At 50.8% G+C, this 18022-nt stretch overlaps 1 protein-coding gene across 2 annotated transcripts in view; it reads left to right on the forward strand.

Annotated features, from left to right (window-relative positions):
* The first annotated feature begins 13403 nt into the window (after window positions 1-13403).
* LOC137658744 (BRISC and BRCA1-A complex member 2-like) overlaps window positions 13404-18022 on the forward strand; it is a 77868-nt gene continuing 73249 nt past the window's right edge. For both annotated transcript variants that reach the window (XM_068393769.1, XM_068393770.1), the window contains exon 1: window positions 13404-13536. In XM_068393769.1, coding sequence (XP_068249870.1) covers window positions 13434-13536 — 103 coding nt within the window. In that variant the 5' untranslated portion in view covers window positions 13404-13433. The remainder of the gene's footprint in view (window positions 13537-18022) is intronic.

Raw genomic sequence — 18022 nt, forward strand, 5'->3', positions numbered from 1 at the left:
TTAGCAAGCTTTTGGAATTAATTTGATTCATTGGTTAACGATCTTTGCTTAATTTTGGAATTCCCCCTTGACTACCTCTAAATTCAAGATGTCTGACCATTCCCAAGTTCCTAAATACAGGCAATGTAGTGTTAGGACTTGTACTAGGCGTCTTCCGAAGGCCTCTATAGATCCTCACACCGTATGTTCCAATTGTAGGGGAAAATCCTGTCAATTGGAAGATCGATGTGGGGAATGTGCTGGGCTTTCGGAATTCGATTTTAATGAATTCCTCAGATATGCACGTAGGTTAGAGAAGGAGAGAGATAGGAGGAGTTCTTCTCGCTCTGTGGATTTTTCCTCTCCCCATGCCCCTCAACCTTTTCCTTCCCCTGTGGTGGTGACTCCCGAACCTGCTACGAGTGCTCAGCCTGGAATGGCTGATATGTTGCGTGCCATTCAGGCTCTCGGTGAGAAGGTGGAGTCGTTGGTTAGTGACCGCAATCAGCTCTTGGCAGATGTCAGAGAGCTGAAAGCGAAGAGTGCAGTGGGAAGTGTTAGTGCTAGTGATGTGCATAGTGTCAGTGTTGCGCATGAGGGTACATCTGTGCGTGCCAGTCGTCCTCCCAGTCCGGGACCTCTTGCAAGCTCCCAAGCCCAGGGGAGAAGCAATGTCGAAGGACCAAAGGGTTCGGCAGGCCTTGATCGGCGCACAGATGTATCCTCAGTGGTTGCGGACGTATCTGCTAAGGATCGTCCCATCCACTTACAGACGAATGAGCCCTTACATTCCTCGTCTGTGGAAGAGGTTTCCAGGAGGAAACGGTGGACCAAGGTCTCACGACCGCTCAAACGTAAGGTCCCTTCCGAGCTAGTCCAACGGCCCAGGTGTAGCCACTGGGTCAGTTCGGACTCGCCGCAGTCATCTGATGACTGCACACCTCCCAAGAGAGGTAGAGTGGTCCCTCAACAGGCCTCTGCTCCGTCTGTTGTTGCTCCAACCACAGTAGACCCTAAGTGGTCCATGCTGCAGACTATGCAGTCTCAGCTTGCGGCTTTTATGCAGGAGTATCATGCCGAGAAGGTTAACACCTCTCCTGTTAACCTACAACCCGCAGAGGTTGTGCGCTCAGCAGATACTGCGGCTGCCTGCTCCCACACCCCACCTGTGAGAGCTCCTCCACCGATGCGCAGTCCTCACTGCCAGACGCATGTTCTTGCTGCACCATCTGCTAACATGCGTGAGCTGCCGCATCAGGAGTTGCCGGGGTTCCAGCACTATGCGGCATTCTCCTCAGCCCATGCAGCATGCTCTGCAGACCTTACAGCATGCTCCGTATACCATGCAGCATGAGCCGCATACCTTACAGCATGCTCTGCATACCATACCGCATGCTCCTCAGCCCACCGCAGACCCTCCCACACACCAGCCCTCTGCTTTTGTTGTTGCCAGCTCGCAGACTGTCCAGCAGAGGCATGATGATGGATCCGCAGGTACGCATGCACCCGTTCTGCAGGATTCAGCCGTTCAGCTTGCTGCTCTGCCTTTGCCTCTCACAACTCAACTTTCGGATGATGATGTATCGGATGATGAAGCTGCTCATCTGGATGATCTTCACTCTGATGTTGAAGGACACAAGTCTTCGCCACCCTCCTTAGACTTTCGCAAAGTCCTTGCTTTGTTCAGGGACTTGTATCCTGAACACTTTGTGTCTGCAACCCCTCGTTCTCCTCCCTCCGAGTTTGCTCTGGGCATGCAGTCTGCTGCGCCTGCCTTCACCAAGCTTGTTCTCGCCAGATCATCTAGGAGAGCTTTGAGGGTTATGGGGGACTGGTTGCATTCCAAGAAGCAACTGGGAAGGACCTCTTTTGTGTTTCCTCCTCCCAAGCTGGCTTCTAAGTCGAGCGTCTGGTATGCCACGGGAGAGGAACCTGGCTTGGGGGTTCCTGCCTCTGCCCAGGCCGACTTCTCAAGTCTGGTTGACTCTCCCCGCAGGTTGGCTATGAGACGTTCGAAGATCTGCTGGTCCTTTTCAGATCTTGATCATATGTTGAAGGGAGTCTTTCGTGCCTTCGAGATATTCAACTTCCTCGATTGGTGTTTGGGAGCCTTAAGCAGGAAGACTTCCCCTTCAGATAAGGACTCAGCCATGCTGATCATGTCTAGCATGGACAAGGCAATTCGGGATGGGTCTGGTGAACTTGCGGCTTCATATGTTTCAGGAGTCCTCAAGAAGAGAGAACATCTGTGCTCCTTCTTATCTGCTGGTATCACTCCTTGCCAGAAGTCAGAGTTGCTGTTTGCTCCTCTCTCCAAGTGTCTGTTTCCGGAGGAGTTGATTAAGGGGATGGCTGCCTCTCTCATCCAGAAGGATACTCATGACCTCATGGCTTCTTCTGCACGTAAGGCTAAAACCTTACCTTCCGTGCCTAGACCCTTCCGCACTACAGCAGTTGATACACCTGCTTCTAGGTTCATCCCGCCCTTTCGTGGCAGAACCTCCAGCAGAGGAGGTACCCGTGCAGACAGTCACCGTGGCAAGTCCAAGAAGGGTTCCAAGTCCGCAAAAGGCAAGTTTTGACTGCCTTTCTCTCCAGACAGCAGTAGGAGCCAGACTCAAGACCTTCTGGCAAGCTTGGGAGAGCAGAGGTGCAGACGCTCAGTCTGTGAAGTGGCTAAGGGAGGGATACAGAATTCCGTTCTGCCTCAATCCCCCTCTAGCTACATCTCCCATCAACCTCTCTCCCAACTACAAGGAGAAGGACAAGAGGCTAGCGTTGCAACAAGAGGTGTCGCTCTTGCTACAGAAGGAAGCAGTGGTCATAGTCCGGGATCATCAATCCCCGGGCTTTTACAACCGTCTCTTCCTGGTAGCCAAGAAGACAGGAGGTTGGAGACCGGTGCTGGACGTCAGTGCTCTCAATGCTTATGTCACCAAGCAGACGTTCACGATGGAGACGACGAAGTCGGTCCTAGCAGCGGTCAGGCAGGAGGACTGGATGGTCTCGTTAGACCTGAAAGACGCATACTTTCACGTCCCCATCCATCCAGACTCCCAACCTTTCCTAAGATTCGTCTTTGGAAAGGTTGTGTACCAGTTCCAAGCCCTGTGCTTTGGCCTAAGCACGGCACCTCTTGTGTTTACGAGACTGATGAGGAATATTGCGAAATTCCTTCACTTGGCAGACATCAGAGCCTCCCTCTATTTAGACGACTGGCTTTTAAGAGCTCCCACAAGTCGTCGCTGTCTGGAGAATCTCAGATGGACTATGGATCTGACCAAGGAACTGGGCCTCCTGGTCAATTTAGAGAAGTCCCAGCTCGTCCCATCCCAGACCATTGTTTACCTGGGTATGGAGATTCAGAGTCGAGCTTTTCGGGCTTTTCCGTCGGCCCCAAGGATCAACCAAGCCCTAGAGTGCATCCAGAGCATGCTGAGAAGGAACCGATGCTCAGTCAGGCAGTGGATGAGTCTAACAGGGACACTTTCATCGCTGGCCCTGTTCATCGAGTTAGGGAGACTCCACCTCCGCCCCCTTCAGTATCATCTAGCTGCTCACTGGATAAAGGACATGACGCTAGAGACGGTCTCAGTTCCTGTTTCCGAAGAGATGAGGTCTACTCTAACGTGGTGGAAGAACAGCATTCTTCTCAAGGAAGGTCTATCTTTAGCTGTTCAGACCCCCGACCACCGTCTCTTCTCGGACGCATCAGACTCGGGCTGGGGTGCGACATTGGACGGACAGGAATGCTCGGGAACATGGAATCAGGAGCAAAGGACACTTCACATCAATTGCAAGGAGTTGTTGGCGGTTCATCTGGCCTTGATAAACTTCAAGTCCCTCCAGCTAAACAAGGTGGTGGAGGTGAACTCCGACAACACCACAGCCTTGGCTTACATCTCCAAGCAGGGAGGGACTCATTCGAGGAAGTTGTTCGAGATCGCAAGGGACCTCCTCATTTGGTCAAAAGATCGAAAGCTCACGCTGGTAACGAGGTTCATTCAGGGCGATATGAATGTCATGGCAGATCGCCTCAGCCGGAAGGGTCAAGTCATCCCCACAGAGTGGACCCTTCACAAGAATGTTTGCAGCAGACTTTGGGCCCTGTGGGGTCAGCCAACCATAGATCTGTTCGCTACCTCGATGACCAAGAGGCTCCCATTGTATTGTTCTCCGATTCCAGACCCAGCAGCAGTTCACGTGGATGCCTTTCTGCTAGATTGGTCCCATCTCGACCTGTATGCATTCCCGCCGTTCAAGATTGTCAACAGGGTACTTCAGAAGTTCGCCTCTCACAAAGGGACACGGCTGACGTTGGTTGCTCCCCTCTGGCCCGCGAGAGAATGGTTCACAGAGGTACTGCAATGGCTGGTCGACGTTCCCAGGACTCTTCCTCTAAGAGTGGACCTTCTGCGTCAACCTCACGTAAAGAAGGTACACCCAAGCCTCCACGCTCTTCGTCTGACTGCCTTCAGACTATCGAAAGACTCTCAAGAGCTAGAGGCTTTTCGAAGGAGGCAGCCAGAGCGATTGCCAGAGCAAGGAGGACATCCACTCTCAGAGTCTATCAGTCTAAATGGGAAGTCTTCCGAAACTGGTGCAAGGCCAATGCAGTTTCCTCAACCAGTACCACTGTAACCCAGATTGCTGACTTCCTGTTACATCTAAGGAACGTTAGATCCCTATCAGCTCCTACGATCAAGGGTTACAGAAGTATGTTGGCAGCGGTTTTCCGCCACAGAGGCTTGGATCTTTCCACCAACAAAGATCTACAGGACCTCCTTAGGTCTTTTGAGACCTCAAAGGAACGTCGGTTGTCCACTCCAGGCTGGAATCTAGACGTGGTCCTAAGGTTCCTTATGTCATCCAGATTTGAACCGCTCCAATCAGCCTCTTTTAAGGACCTCACATTAAAAACTCTTTTCCTCGTATGCCTAGCAACAGCTAAAAGAGTAAGTGAGATCCACGCCTTCAGCAGGAACATAGGTTTCACATCGCAAACGGCTACATGTTCCTTGCAGCTCGGTTTTTTGGCTAAAAACGAGCTTCCTTCACGTCCTTGGCCTAAATCGTTCGAGATCCCTAGCCTGTCCAACTTGGTGGGGAACGAACTGGAGAGAGTACTTTGCCCAGTCAGAGCTCTTAGGTACTATCTAAGAAGGTCAAAACCTTTACGAGGACAATCAGAAGCCTTATGGTGTGCTGTCAAGAAGCCTTCGCTACCAATGTCTAAGAACGCAGTTTCTTACTACATCAGGCTTCTGATTAGAGAAGCTCATTCTCATCTGAAGGAAGAAGACCTTGCTTTGCTGAAGGTAAGGACACATGAAGTGAGAGCTGTGGCTACTTCAGTGGCCTTCAAACAGAACCGTTCTCTGCAGAGTGTTATGGATGCAACCTATTGGAGAAGCAAGTCAGTGTTCGCATCATTCTATCTCAAAGATGTCCAGTCTCTTTACGAGAACTGCTACACCCTGGGACCATTCGTAGCAGCGAGTGCAGTAGTAGGTGAGGGCTCAGCCACTACATTCCCATAATCCCATAACCTTTTTAACCTTTCTCTTGAATACTTTTTATTGTTGTTTTGGGTTGTACGGTCGGCTAAGAAGCCTTCCGCATCCTGGTTGATTTGGCGGGTGGTCAATTCTTTCTTGAGAAGCACCTAGGTTAGAGGTTGTGATGAGGTCCTTTAGTATGGGTTGCAGCCCTTTATACTTCAGCACCTAAGAGTCGTTCAGCATCCTAAGAGGACCGCTACGCTCAGTAAGGAAGACATACTTAATAAAGGCAGAGTAATGGTTCAAGTCGACTTCCTTACCAGGTACTTATTTATTTTATATTTGTTATTTTGAATAACTAATAAAATGAAATACGGGATACTTAGCTTCTTTGTTAACATGTATGCTGGTCTCCACCCACCACCCTGGGTGTGAATCAGCTACATGATCATCGGGTAAGATTAATATTGAAAAATGTTATTTTCATTAGTAAAATAAATTTTTCAATATTAATCTTACCCGATGATCATGTAGCTGTCAACTCCGTTGCCCGACAGAAATCTACGGTCGGGATACGCCAGCGATCGCTATCCAGGTGGGGGTGTGCTCAACAGCGCCATCTGTGGTCAGGTACTCAAGTACTTCTTGTCAACAAGACCTCAATTTTTCCTCTGTCGTGCCGCCGGCAAGACCTACATGGATACGCTGTTGATTTTGGAGTCTTTTGTTCACGATTTGGTGATGTATTTGCTCTGAAGTTTAGCCTTCGCTGTTCAGGAAGCTTTATCCTTAGCTTAGCAAGCTTTTGGAATTAATTTGATTCATTGGTTAACGATCTTTGCTTAATTTTGGAATTCCCCCTTGACTACCTCTAAATTCAAGATGTCTGACCATTCCCAAGTTCCTAAATACAGGCAATGTAGTGTTAGGACTTGTACTAGGCGTCTTCCGAAGGCCTCTATAGATCCTCACACCGTATGTTCCAATTGTAGGGGAAAATCCTGTCAATTGGAAGATCGATGTGGGGAATGTGCTGGGCTTTCGGAATTCGATTTTAATGAATTCCTCAGATATGCACGTAGGTTAGAGAAGGAGAGAGATAGGAGGAGTTCTTCTCGCTCTGTGGATTTTTCCTCTCCCCATGCCCCTCAACCTTTTCCTTCCCCTGTGGTGGTGACTCCCGAACCTGCTACGAGTGCTCAGCCTGGAATGGCTGATATGTTGCGTGCCATTCAGGCTCTCGGTGAGAAGGTGGAGTCGTTGGTTAGTGACCGCAATCAGCTCTTGGCAGATGTCAGAGAGCTGAAAGCGAAGAGTGCAGTGGGAAGTGTTAGTGCTAGTGATGTGCATAGTGTCAGTGTCAGTGTTGCGCATGAGGGTACATCTGTGCGTGCCAGTCGTCCTCCCAGTCCGGGACCTCTTGCAAGCTCCCAAGCCCAGGGGAGAAGCAATGTCGAAGGACCAAAGGGTTCGGCAGGCCTTGATCGGCGCACAGATGTATCCTCAGTGGTTGCGGACGTATCTGCTAAGGATCGTCCCATCCACTTACAGACGAATGAGCCCTTACATTCCTCGTCTGTGGAAGAGGTTTCCAGGAGGAAACGGTGGACCAAGGTCTCACGACCGCTCAAACGTAAGGTCCCTTCCGAGCTAGTCCAACGGCCCAGGTGTAGCCACTGGGTCAGTTCGGACTCGCCGCAGTCATCTGATGACTGCACACCTCCCAAGAGAGGTAGAGTGGTCCCTCAACAGGCCTCTGCTCCGTCTGTTGTTGCTCCAACCACAGTAGACCCTAAGTGGTCCATGCTGCAGACTATGCAGTCTCAGCTTGCGGCTTTTATGCAGGAGTATCATGCCGAGAAGGTTAACACCTCTCCTGTTAACCTACAACCCGCAGAGGTTGTGCGCTCAGCAGATACTGCGGCTGCCTGCTCCCACACCCCACCTGTGAGAGCTCCTCCACCGATGCGCAGGCCTCACTGCCAGACGCATGTTCTTGCTGCACCATCTGCTAACATGCGTGAGCTGCCGCATCAGGAGTTGCCGGGTTCCAGCACTATGCGGCATTCTCCTCAGCCCATGCAGCATGCTCTGCAGACCTTACAGCATGCTCCGTATACCATGCAGCATGAGCCGCATACCTTACAGCATGCTCTGCATACCATACCGCATGCTCCTCAGCCCACCGCAGACCCTCCCACACACCAGCCCTCTGCTTTTGTTGTTGCCAGCTCGCAGACTGTCCAGCAGAGGCATGATGATGGATCCGCAGGTACGCATGCACCCGTTCTGCAGGATTCAGCCGTTCAGCTTGCTGCTCTGCCTTTGCCTCTCACAACTCAACTTTCGGATGATGATGTATCGGATGATGAAGCTGCTCATCTGGATGATCCTCACTCTGATGTTGAAGGACACAAGTCTTCGCCACCCTCCTTAGACTTTCGCAAAGTCCTTGCTTTGTTCAGGGACTTGTATCCTGAACACTTTGTGTCTGCAACCCCTCGTTCTCCTCCCTCCGAGTTTGCTCTGGGCATGCAGTCTGCTGCGCCTGCCTTCACCAAGCTTGTTCTCGCCAGATCATCTAGGAGAGCTTTGAGGGTTATGGGGGACTGGTTGCATTCCAAGAAGCAACTGGGAAGGACCTCTTTTGTGTTTCCTCCTCCCAAGCTGGCTTCTAAGTCGAGCGTCTGGTATGCCACGGGAGAGGAACCTGGCTTGGGGGTTCCTGCCTCTGCCCAGGCCGACTTCTCAAGTCTGGTTGACTCTCCCCGCAGGTTGGCTATGAGACGTTCGAAGATCTGCTGGTCCTTTTCAGATCTTGATCATATGTTGAAGGGAGTCTTTCGTGCCTTCGAGATATTCAACTTCCTCGATTGGTGTTTGGGAGCCTTAAGCAGGAAGACTTCCCCTTCAGATAAGGACTCAGCCATGCTGATCATGTCTAGCATGGACAAGGCAATTCGGGATGGGTCTGGTGAACTTGCGGCTTCATATGTTTCAGGAGTCCTCAAGAAGAGAGAACATCTGTGCTCCTTCTTATCTGCTGGTATCACTCCTTGCCAGAAGTCAGAGTTGCTGTTTGCTCCTCTCTCCAAGTGTCTGTTTCCGGAGGAGTTGATTAAGGGGATGGCTGCCTCTCTCATCCAGAAGGATACTCATGACCTCATGGCTTCTTCTGCACGTAAGGCTAAAACCTTACCTTCCGTGCCTAGACCCTTCCGCCCTACAGCAGTTGATACACCTGCTTCTAGGTTCATCCCGCCCTTTCGTGGCAGAACCTCCAGCAGTGGAGGTACCCGTGCAGACAGTCACCGTGGCAAGTCCAAGAAGGGTTCCAAGTCCGCAAAAGGCAAGTTTTGACTGCCTTTCTCTCCAGACAGCAGTAGGAGCCAGACTCAAGACCTTCTGGCAAGCTTGGGAGAGCAGAGGTGCAGACGCTCAGTCTGTGAAGTGGCTAAGGGAGGGATACAGAATTCCGTTCTGCCTCAATCCCCCTCTAGCTACATCTCCCATCAACCTCTCTCCCAACTACAAGGAGAAGGACAAGAGGCTAGCGTTGCAACAAGAGGTGTCGCTCTTGCTACAGAAGGAAGCAGTGGTCATAGTCCGGGATCATCAATCCCCGGGCTTTTACAACCGTCTCTTCCTGGTAGCCAAGAAGACAGGAGGTTGGAGACCGGTGCTGGACGTCAGTGCTCTCAATGCTTATGTCACCAAGCAGACGTTCACGATGGAGACGACGAAGTCGGTCCTAGCAGCGGTCAGGCAGGAGGACTGGATGGTCTCGTTAGACCTGAAAGACGCATACTTTCACGTCCCCATCCATCCAGACTCCCAACCTTTCCTAAGATTCGTCTTTGGAAAGGTTGTGTACCAGTTCCAAGCCCTGTGCTTTGGCCTAAGCACGGCACCTCTTGTGTTTACGAGACTGATGAGGAATATTGCGAAATTCCTTCACTTGGCAGACATCAGAGCCTCCCTCTATTTAGACGACTGGCTTTTAAGAGCTCCCACAAGTCGTCGCTGTCTGGAGAATCTCAGATGGACTATGGATCTGACCAAGGAACTGGGCCTCCTGGTCAATTTAGAGAAGTCCCAGCTCGTCCCATCCCAGACCATTGTTTACCTGGGTATGGAGATTCAGAGTCGAGCTTTTCGGGCTTTTCCGTCGGCCCCAAGGATCAACCAAGCCCTAGAGTGCATCCAGAGCATGCTGAGAAGGAACCGATGCTCAGTCAGGCAGTGGATGAGTCTAACAGGGACACTTTCATCGCTGGCCCTGTTCATCGAGTTAGGGAGACTCCACCTCCGCCCCCTTCAGTATCATCTAGCTGCTCACTGGATAAAGGACATGACGCTAGAGACGGTCTCAGTTCCTGTTTCCGAAGAGATGAGGTCTACTCTAACGTGGTGGAAGAACAGCATTCTTCTCAAGGAAGGTCTATCTTTAGCTGTTCAGACCCCCGACCACCGTCTCTTCTCGGACGCATCAGACTCGGGCTGGGGTGCGACATTGGACGGACAGGAATGCTCGGGAACATGGAATCAGGAGCAAAGGACACTTCACATCAATTGCAAGGAGTTGTTGGCGGTTCATCTGGCCTTGATAAACTTCAAGTCCCTCCAGCTAAACAAGGTGGTGGAGGTGAACTCCAACAACACCACAGCCTTGGCTTACATCTCCAAGCAGGGAGGGACTCATTCGAGGAAGTTGTTCGAGATCGCAAGGGACCTCCTCATTTGGTCAAAAGATCGAAAGCTCACGCTGGTAACGAGGTTCATTCAGGGCGATATGAATGTCATGGCAGATCGCCTCAGCCGGAAGGGTCAAGTCATCCCCACAGAGTGGACCCTTCACAAGAATGTTTGCAGCAGACTTTGGGCCCTGTGGGGTCAGCCAACCATAGATCTGTTCGCTACCTCGATGACCAAGAGGCTCCCATTGTATTGTTCTCCGATTCCAGACCCAGCAGCAGTTCACGTGGATGCCTTTCTGCTGGATTGGTCCCATCTCGACCTGTATGCATTCCCGCCGTTCAAGATTGTCAACAGGGTACTTCAGAAGTTCGCCTCTCACAAAGGGACACGGCTGACGTTGGTTGCTCCCCTCTGGCCCGCGAGAGAATGGTTCACAGAGGTACTGCAATGGCTGGTCGACGTTCCCAGGACTCTTCCTCTAAGAGTGGACCTTCTGCGTCAACCTCACGTAAAGAAGGTACACCCAAGCCTCCACGCTCTTCGTCTGACTGCCTTCAGACTATCGAAAGACTCTCAAGAGCTAGAGGCTTTTCGAAGGAGGCAGCCAGAGCGATTGCCAGAGCAAGGAGGACATCCACTCTCAGAGTCTATCAGTCTAAATGGGAAGTCTTCCGAAACTGGTGCAAGGCCAATGCAGTTTCCTCAACCAGTACCACTGTAACCCAGATTGCTGACTTCCTGTTACATCTAAGGAACGTTAGATCCCTATCAGCTCCTACGATCAAGGGTTACAGAAGTATGTTGGCAGCGGTTTTCCGCCACAGAGGCTTGGATCTTTCCACCAACAAAGATCTACAGGACCTCCTTAGGTCTTTTGAGACCTCAAAGGAACGTCGGTTGTCCACTTCAGGCTGGAATCTAGACGTGGTCCTAAGGTTCCTTATGTCATCCAGATTTGAACCGCTCCAATCAGCCTCTTTTAAGGACCTCACATTAAAAACTCTTTTCCTCGTATGCCTAGCAACAGCTAAAAGAGTAAGTGAGATCCACGCCTTCAGCAGGAACATAGGTTTCACATCGGAAACGGCTACATGTTCCTTGCAGCTCGGTTTTTTGGCTAAAAACGAGCTTCCTTCACGTCCTTGGCCTAAATCGTTCGAGATCCCTAGCCTGTCCAACTTGGTGGGGAACGAACTGGAGAGAGTACTTTGCCCAGTCAGAGCTCTTAGGTACTATCTAAGAAGGTCAAAACCTTTACGAGGACAATCAGAAGCCTTATGGTGTGCTGTCAAGAAGCCTTCGCTACCAATGTCTAAGAACGCAGTTTCTTACTACATCAGGCTTCTGATTAGAGAAGCTCATTCTCATCTGAAGGAAGAAGACCTTGCTTTGCTGAAGGTAAGGACACATGAAGTGAGAGCTGTGGCTACTTCAGTGGCCTTCAAACAGAACCGTTCTCTGCAGAGTGTTATGGATGCAACCTATTGGAGAAGCAAGTCAGTGTTCGCATCATTCTATCTCAAAGATGTCCAGTCTCTTTACGAGAACTGCTACACCCTGGGACCATTCGTAGCAGCGAGTGCAGTAGTAGGTGAGGGCTCAGCCACTACATTCCCATAATCCCATAACCTTTTTAACCTTTCTCTTGAATACTTTTTATTGTTGTTTTGGGTTGTACGGTCGGCTAAGAAGCCTTCCGCATCCTGGTTGATTTGGCGGGTGGTCAATTCTTTCTTGAGAAGCACCTAGGTTAGAGGTTGTGATGAGGTCCTTTAGTATGGGTTGCAGCCCTTTATACTTCAGCACCTAAGAGTCGTTCAGCATCCTAAGAGGACCGCTACGCTCAGTAAGGAAGACGTACTTAATAAAGGCAGAGTAATGGTTCAAGTCGACTTCCTTACCAGGTACTTATTTATTTTATATTTGTTATTTTGAATAACTAATAAAATGAAATACGGGATACTTAGCTTCTTTGTTAACATGTATGCTGGTCTCCACCCACCACCCTGGGTGTGAATCAGCTACATGATCATCGGGTAAGATTAATATTGAAAAATGTTATTTTCATTAGTAAAATAAATTTTTGAATATACTTACCCGATGATCATGATTTAAAGGACCCGCCCTTCCTCCCCATAGAGAACCAGTGGACCGAGGAGAAAATTGAGGTCTTGTTGACAAGAAGTACTTGAGTACCTGACCACAGATGGCGCTGTTGAGCACACCCCCACCTGGATAGCGATCGCTGGCGTATCCCGACCGTAGATTTCTGTCGGGCAACGGAGTTGACAGCTACATGATCATCGGGTAAGTATATTCAAAAATTTATTTTACTAATGAAAATAACATTTTTGAATATACTTACCCGATGATCATGATTTAAAGGACCCCCCCTTCCTCCCCATAGAGAACCAGTGGACCGAGGAGAAAATTGAGGTCTTGTTGACAAGAAGTACTTGAGTACCTGACCACAGATGGCGCTGTTGATTACACCCCCACCTGGATAGCGATCGCTGGCGTATCCCGACCGTAGATTTCTGTCGGGCAACGGAGTTGACAGCTACATGATCATCGGGTAAGTATATTCAAAAATTTATTTTACTAATGAAAATAAAATTTTTTCTTCACACAAAGGGTTAATTACTGCACTTGAGTTGTTCAGTGGCCCCTTTACTCTTGGTAAGGGTAGAAGAGACTCGACCTATGGTAAGCAGCTCTTCTTAGAGAAAGACACTTCAAAATCAAACCAGTACTGTATTCTATAATCGTGGGTAGTGCCATAGCCTTTATAGTCTTCCACTGTCTTGGGTTAGATTTCTCTAGGTCGAGGGTACACTCAGGCACACTATTCTCTCCTATTTCTCTTCGTCTTGTTTTTTATATTTTTATAGTTTATATATGAAAGATTTATTTTTAATTTTATTGCTGTTCTTAAAATTTTTTACATGTTCATTACTTCTATTGTAGTTTATTAATTTTCTTATTTCCTTTCCTTATTGGGCTATTTTCCCTGTTGGTGCCCTTGGGCTTATAGTATCCTGCTTTTCCAACTAGGGTTGTAGCGTAGCAGTTAATAATAATAATAATAATAATAATAATAATAATAATAAAAAAATAATACTATATGCAAAGCACAACATGGCATTTCATGCACAGAGTTTATAACATTGTATTAACTTTTTGAAAATTTTACATTTGAACATATATAACTCATGAAATATTCATTCTTTTAGATTAACACAAGAAGCCTTTTTCATGAAGGAAGCCGTGATGGAAAAATGCTTGAAGATTGAACGAGATAATGCTTTGAAACAATTCACACGTCAGATAGAGTATGTGAAGAAGAATGGATTGTCAGGTAAGTTACATTCATGTAAAGAAACCAATGACTTGTCTGAGTTACAAGTGGCAACAAATACTTTTCTGTTTTGGTAAACTCATTATATTAATTTGGAAAATAATAAACTCTGATATTACCAGTAATCCTGTGCTATGATTTGCATCTTTTATTTGACAGTGCTATGCTCTGTTCTCTTGTTTAATAAAGGTACTTTGCTTAGAAAAATTTTTCTTTACTCTCAGTACAAGTAATGAGGATTAATAGCAGTACATTTATGTTGTGTATAATTCTCATATAGTTTATCATGAATTATGCAAATACTGTATATTATTTATATAAAACTAAGTTGTTCCAACGCGGAGTACTTACCTCGAACTACTTTCTTAGGAGTATCTGGGATCTCCTCCCAACCAACCAGAATTTTGTGTAGTTCACCCTACTCTCGTTTTCTATGCGGGGTAACCTCTGGCGGAGTGATACGCGCCCAGAGACGACCTGGGGTCAGAGAGCATGCTTGCTCAAGTCTCGATATCCAGTAAGTTTCTGGTCGCGTCGCGGATAACATCCCAACGCTCTCTCTCTTACCCAGTGCGACAATTTGTGTCCCCGACCCCATTGTGTCTCACGCGGTTCCCACGTGGTCCCTTTGTGCTCTTCCTTATCCTTTTCCCTCTGTGTCCTGTGTCTCGCGGTGTCTTACTAATGCGTTATGGAGCATCCCCATCGTTGCCCTGGGCCTATGGCCGGTAAATTGTGTGGCGCCTTCCTCTCTAAGCCAGAAGTTGACCCGCACTCCTTGTGTTCTTCATGTAGGGGCAGTGTGTGTTCCTCTACAGCCACGTGTCCGGAGTGCGAGTCCTGAACGAGGTTCAGGGGGTGCGCTACGGCACCAAGAAGAAGACCTCTAGACATTCACCTAGGAAACCGAGCGTCTCTTCGCCTCTCGCTTCGCCTGGCATTTCTTCGGACAGAGTCTCTCTGCCGCCTTCCCCTACCCAGTGTAGGGGTCGACGTAAGTCTGTTGCGGGGAAGATGCCTGTGGCCCTTCCCCAGGAGTCTGATTTACCTGACAGTGGGATTGTGTCTTCAATCCAGGCAAGTGGGGGGCCTGAGGGAGGGACGGGAGTGTGTTCGGGGGTGAAAGCAGGGCCCGTCTTGGGCAGGTTTTTCAGTTGCGTCAGCAGCCGAGGGTGCCGCCGAGAAGGAAGACTCGCCGCCGTCAAACTCCCTCGCGTGGGCGCCTCCGAAGAAGCCCTTCAGATCTCCCCTGAGGATGGAAGAGGAGTTTGAGACCTGGTTCCCCAGTGAGGAGCTCTCCCGCTCCCCTCCAGTGCCTTCAGCTATGTTCCCATCCGTCTTCCTGGAGCCTTCGTCGCCGACCGAACACCATGTGGACCCACCAGCAATGAGGCGCGACCCAGGCCCTTCAGCGAGGTCCTACAATCTTCGGGCTCCTCGGTCGAGGCCTACTCCTACTCATCGGAAGACGAAGCCCCGAGGGACCATATGAGACAGCGAGATAGGTCCCGCAGGGGACGGTCTCGCCCACGTTCCCATTCCAGATCCCGCCACGTGATTGGTCGCTCTAGATCCCCCAGGAGGAAGTATAGGAGAAGTGACTCGCCGAAGGAAGAATGGGTGCAGGTCGCCATCCCCCGTAGCCAACTCCTGGGTGCTTCAGCAGACCACGGCTCCCTAGGTCCCGCTCACCAGTACGATTTGTCTCCAGCAGCAGGTTTGATCGACGGAGGGAGTCGTCTCTTCAGGCCCCAAGGGACAGGCATAAGTCTGCGAAGGTTCCGACTCCATCCGCCCAGCGGAGAGAGTCGCCCCTTCAGTCTGCCAGCCGCGTTCCGGACTCAAAATCTATGATGAATCGTCCGGAACGAGAGAGACTCCTTCCCTCGACGGGAAAGCCCGCAGACCCCTGGTCCGCCGGAAGAAGAGAAAAATCCAAGACAGAGGCCTCCGTCCCAGCGGCGATGCCCGTCCTACTCCCTGAAACGCAGAGACTGGACCACTCCAGGAAGATGCCTCCTCCCCGTGCGGCTCCCCCCCATCGGAGGTCCTCCGTCACAAGCTCTGGAGCGCCCGATGGAAAATGTAGAGGAGGGTGTAGAAGGTTCGACAGCGGAAGTTTCGGCCTACAGGAGGGTGATAGGCCTCATTAGGCGTCGCCATAGGCTGGACGAACTTGAGCCCTCTACTGACGTAGTCTGGCTCTCGAGCCTCAGCAGGCTGGTGGATGCGCCTGTCCAACAGAGGCCCTCGCTAGCCCTCCCTTTGGCTAGGGATGTCAGGCTGGGTATGGCGCACGTTGACAAGGTCGTGGCCAACCACGCGGAAGCTCCCAAGAGCCAGAGCACCTCTAAACTTCTCCAGGGCCTGAAGACACAGAGCCGGTTCTACCTTCCTGAAGGACACTGTGCGGGTCCCTGTTCGGTGGAGCCAGCAGTCGCCATCCTGGGACAAGGAGCGGCAGAGGAGAGGGCTACCACTGCCCCGGTTTGTTTCTTCCGTGCGGAAACGTCCATGATGGAGGAGCTGGCCAAGGACCTGGTGCACATGTCATTGTGGCTGGATTGGTGGGCCTCCATGCTGGAAGGGTTCCAATCCTCGCACGACCTCACTATCTAGAAGAATCAGGCCTTGCTGAAGGAGCTTATTAGCTCGGAAGGTAAGGCCCTGAAGTTATTCTCCTACCAATCCATCGCGCAGGCCGCCAATTGGATACTGCGGAAGAGGGACACTGTGCTCAGCAAACTCGTAAGGAGGCACCCTGACAGAGAAGCGAGGTTCCTGAGGAGCCTGCCACTGTGGGACGACTCAGTGTTCCCCATGAAGGCGGTGGAGGAGACGGTAGAGAGGGTCAGGAAGCTAAAGGACGTGGGAGAACCCAGACCCCTCCAGCGAGAAGACCTGCCCATAGAAGGACACCCTCCGACGTCTCTCTCCCTCCTCGCGCCTCACCTGGCAGCAGCCTTCGCAGCCCTACCGTAGAGGAATGCCGGCTGCGCAGTCAGCCTTCAGGCCTTCCTATTCGGCCGCCAGAAGAGGTCGTTCAGGCCGCGCCTCTCGAAGGAGATAGGGAGAGGGGCCCCCTACTCCGGCCGAAGCCTCAGGTTGCGGGATGCCTCAAACACTCTTGGCAAGCATGGCGAGATCACGGATCGGATCCGTGGACCGCAACAGTTCTGAAAGAAGGGTACAGGTTGCCCTTTCTGGCGGACCCCCCACCTCTGATACCAGATCTGCAAGCGGAATGGTTAGCACCGAAGGATCCCTTGAGAAGGACGGCCCTACAAGAAGAGGTCTCTGCGATGCTGGCGAAAGGGGCTATAGAACCAGTCAAGAACCCGGGTCCAGGGTTCTACATCAGACTCTTCCTGGTGGAGAAAGCGACAGGGGGCTGGAGACCAATCATAGACCTCTCAGCCCTCAACAGGTTCATGTGCAAGACCGACTTCAAGATGGACACTCCGAAGTCGGTCCTAGACCTCAAGGACGCATACTTCCAGATCCCTGTTCACCTCTCCAGCAGGAAGTACTTGAGGGTGAAATGGGGTACCCAAACGTTGCAGTTCAAGACCCTCTGCTTCGGTCTGTCCACAGCCCCTCAGGTCTTCACGAGGGTCTTCGCAACAGTCTTGGCCTGGGCACACGAACAGGGTATCCGCCTGATTCGGTACCTGGACACCTGGTTGTTGCTTTCAGCCTCAGGGGAAGTACTGAGGGAGCAAGGCGCGAAGCTCCTGAAGTTCTGCAACGTCCTGGGTATCATCATCAACCTGGAGAAGTCCCAACTGATACCCTCCACCAGGATGACCTACCTCAGGATGGTCCTTGACTCCCGATTGGTCAGAGCCTTCCCTTCCGCGGAGAGACTGGACAACTTGGACCAGATCCTATGGCCCTTCCTGTCGGACCAGCCCAGGAGAGCCAAGGACTGGCAGAGACTGATATGCCACCTCGTGTCGTTAGAGAAGCTAGTCCCACAGGGGAGACTCAAACTCAGGGGAGTACAATGGAACCTGAAGGAGACCTGGAACCAGGTGGTCCCGATGTCCTAGAGTGGTGGCACGACAGATCGAACACCCTCAAGGGGATGCTCTTCGCAGCCGACCCTCCGGAGATGCTCCTGTTCACGGACGCATCCAAGGAGGGTTGGGGTGCTCATCTCCTCGACAGCACAGCAAGAGGAAGATGGTTAGGGAAAGAGAAGAACCTGCACATAAATGTGCTAGAAAAGATGGCAGTGCAAAGAGCGTGCCTAGAGTTCGTTCATCAGCTCCGGGGTAACACCGTGGCACTGATGTGCGACAACGCCATGGTGGTGGCCTACATAAAGAAGCAAGGAGGACTGAAATCCAAGGAGCTGTGCGACCTCACGTTGGAGTTTCTGGAATGGGCCAAAATGGAGCAGATCAAGATCTCGGCCAGATTTATCCCAGGGAAGAGAAACGTCCTGGCCGACGGCACTCAGCAGAATGGGTCAAGTGGTAGG

The sequence above is a fragment of the Palaemon carinicauda genome, chromosome 19, assembly GCF_036898095.1.
Source record: "Palaemon carinicauda isolate YSFRI2023 chromosome 19, ASM3689809v2, whole genome shotgun sequence".
Lineage (NCBI taxonomy): Eukaryota > Metazoa > Arthropoda > Malacostraca > Decapoda > Palaemonidae > Palaemon > Palaemon carinicauda.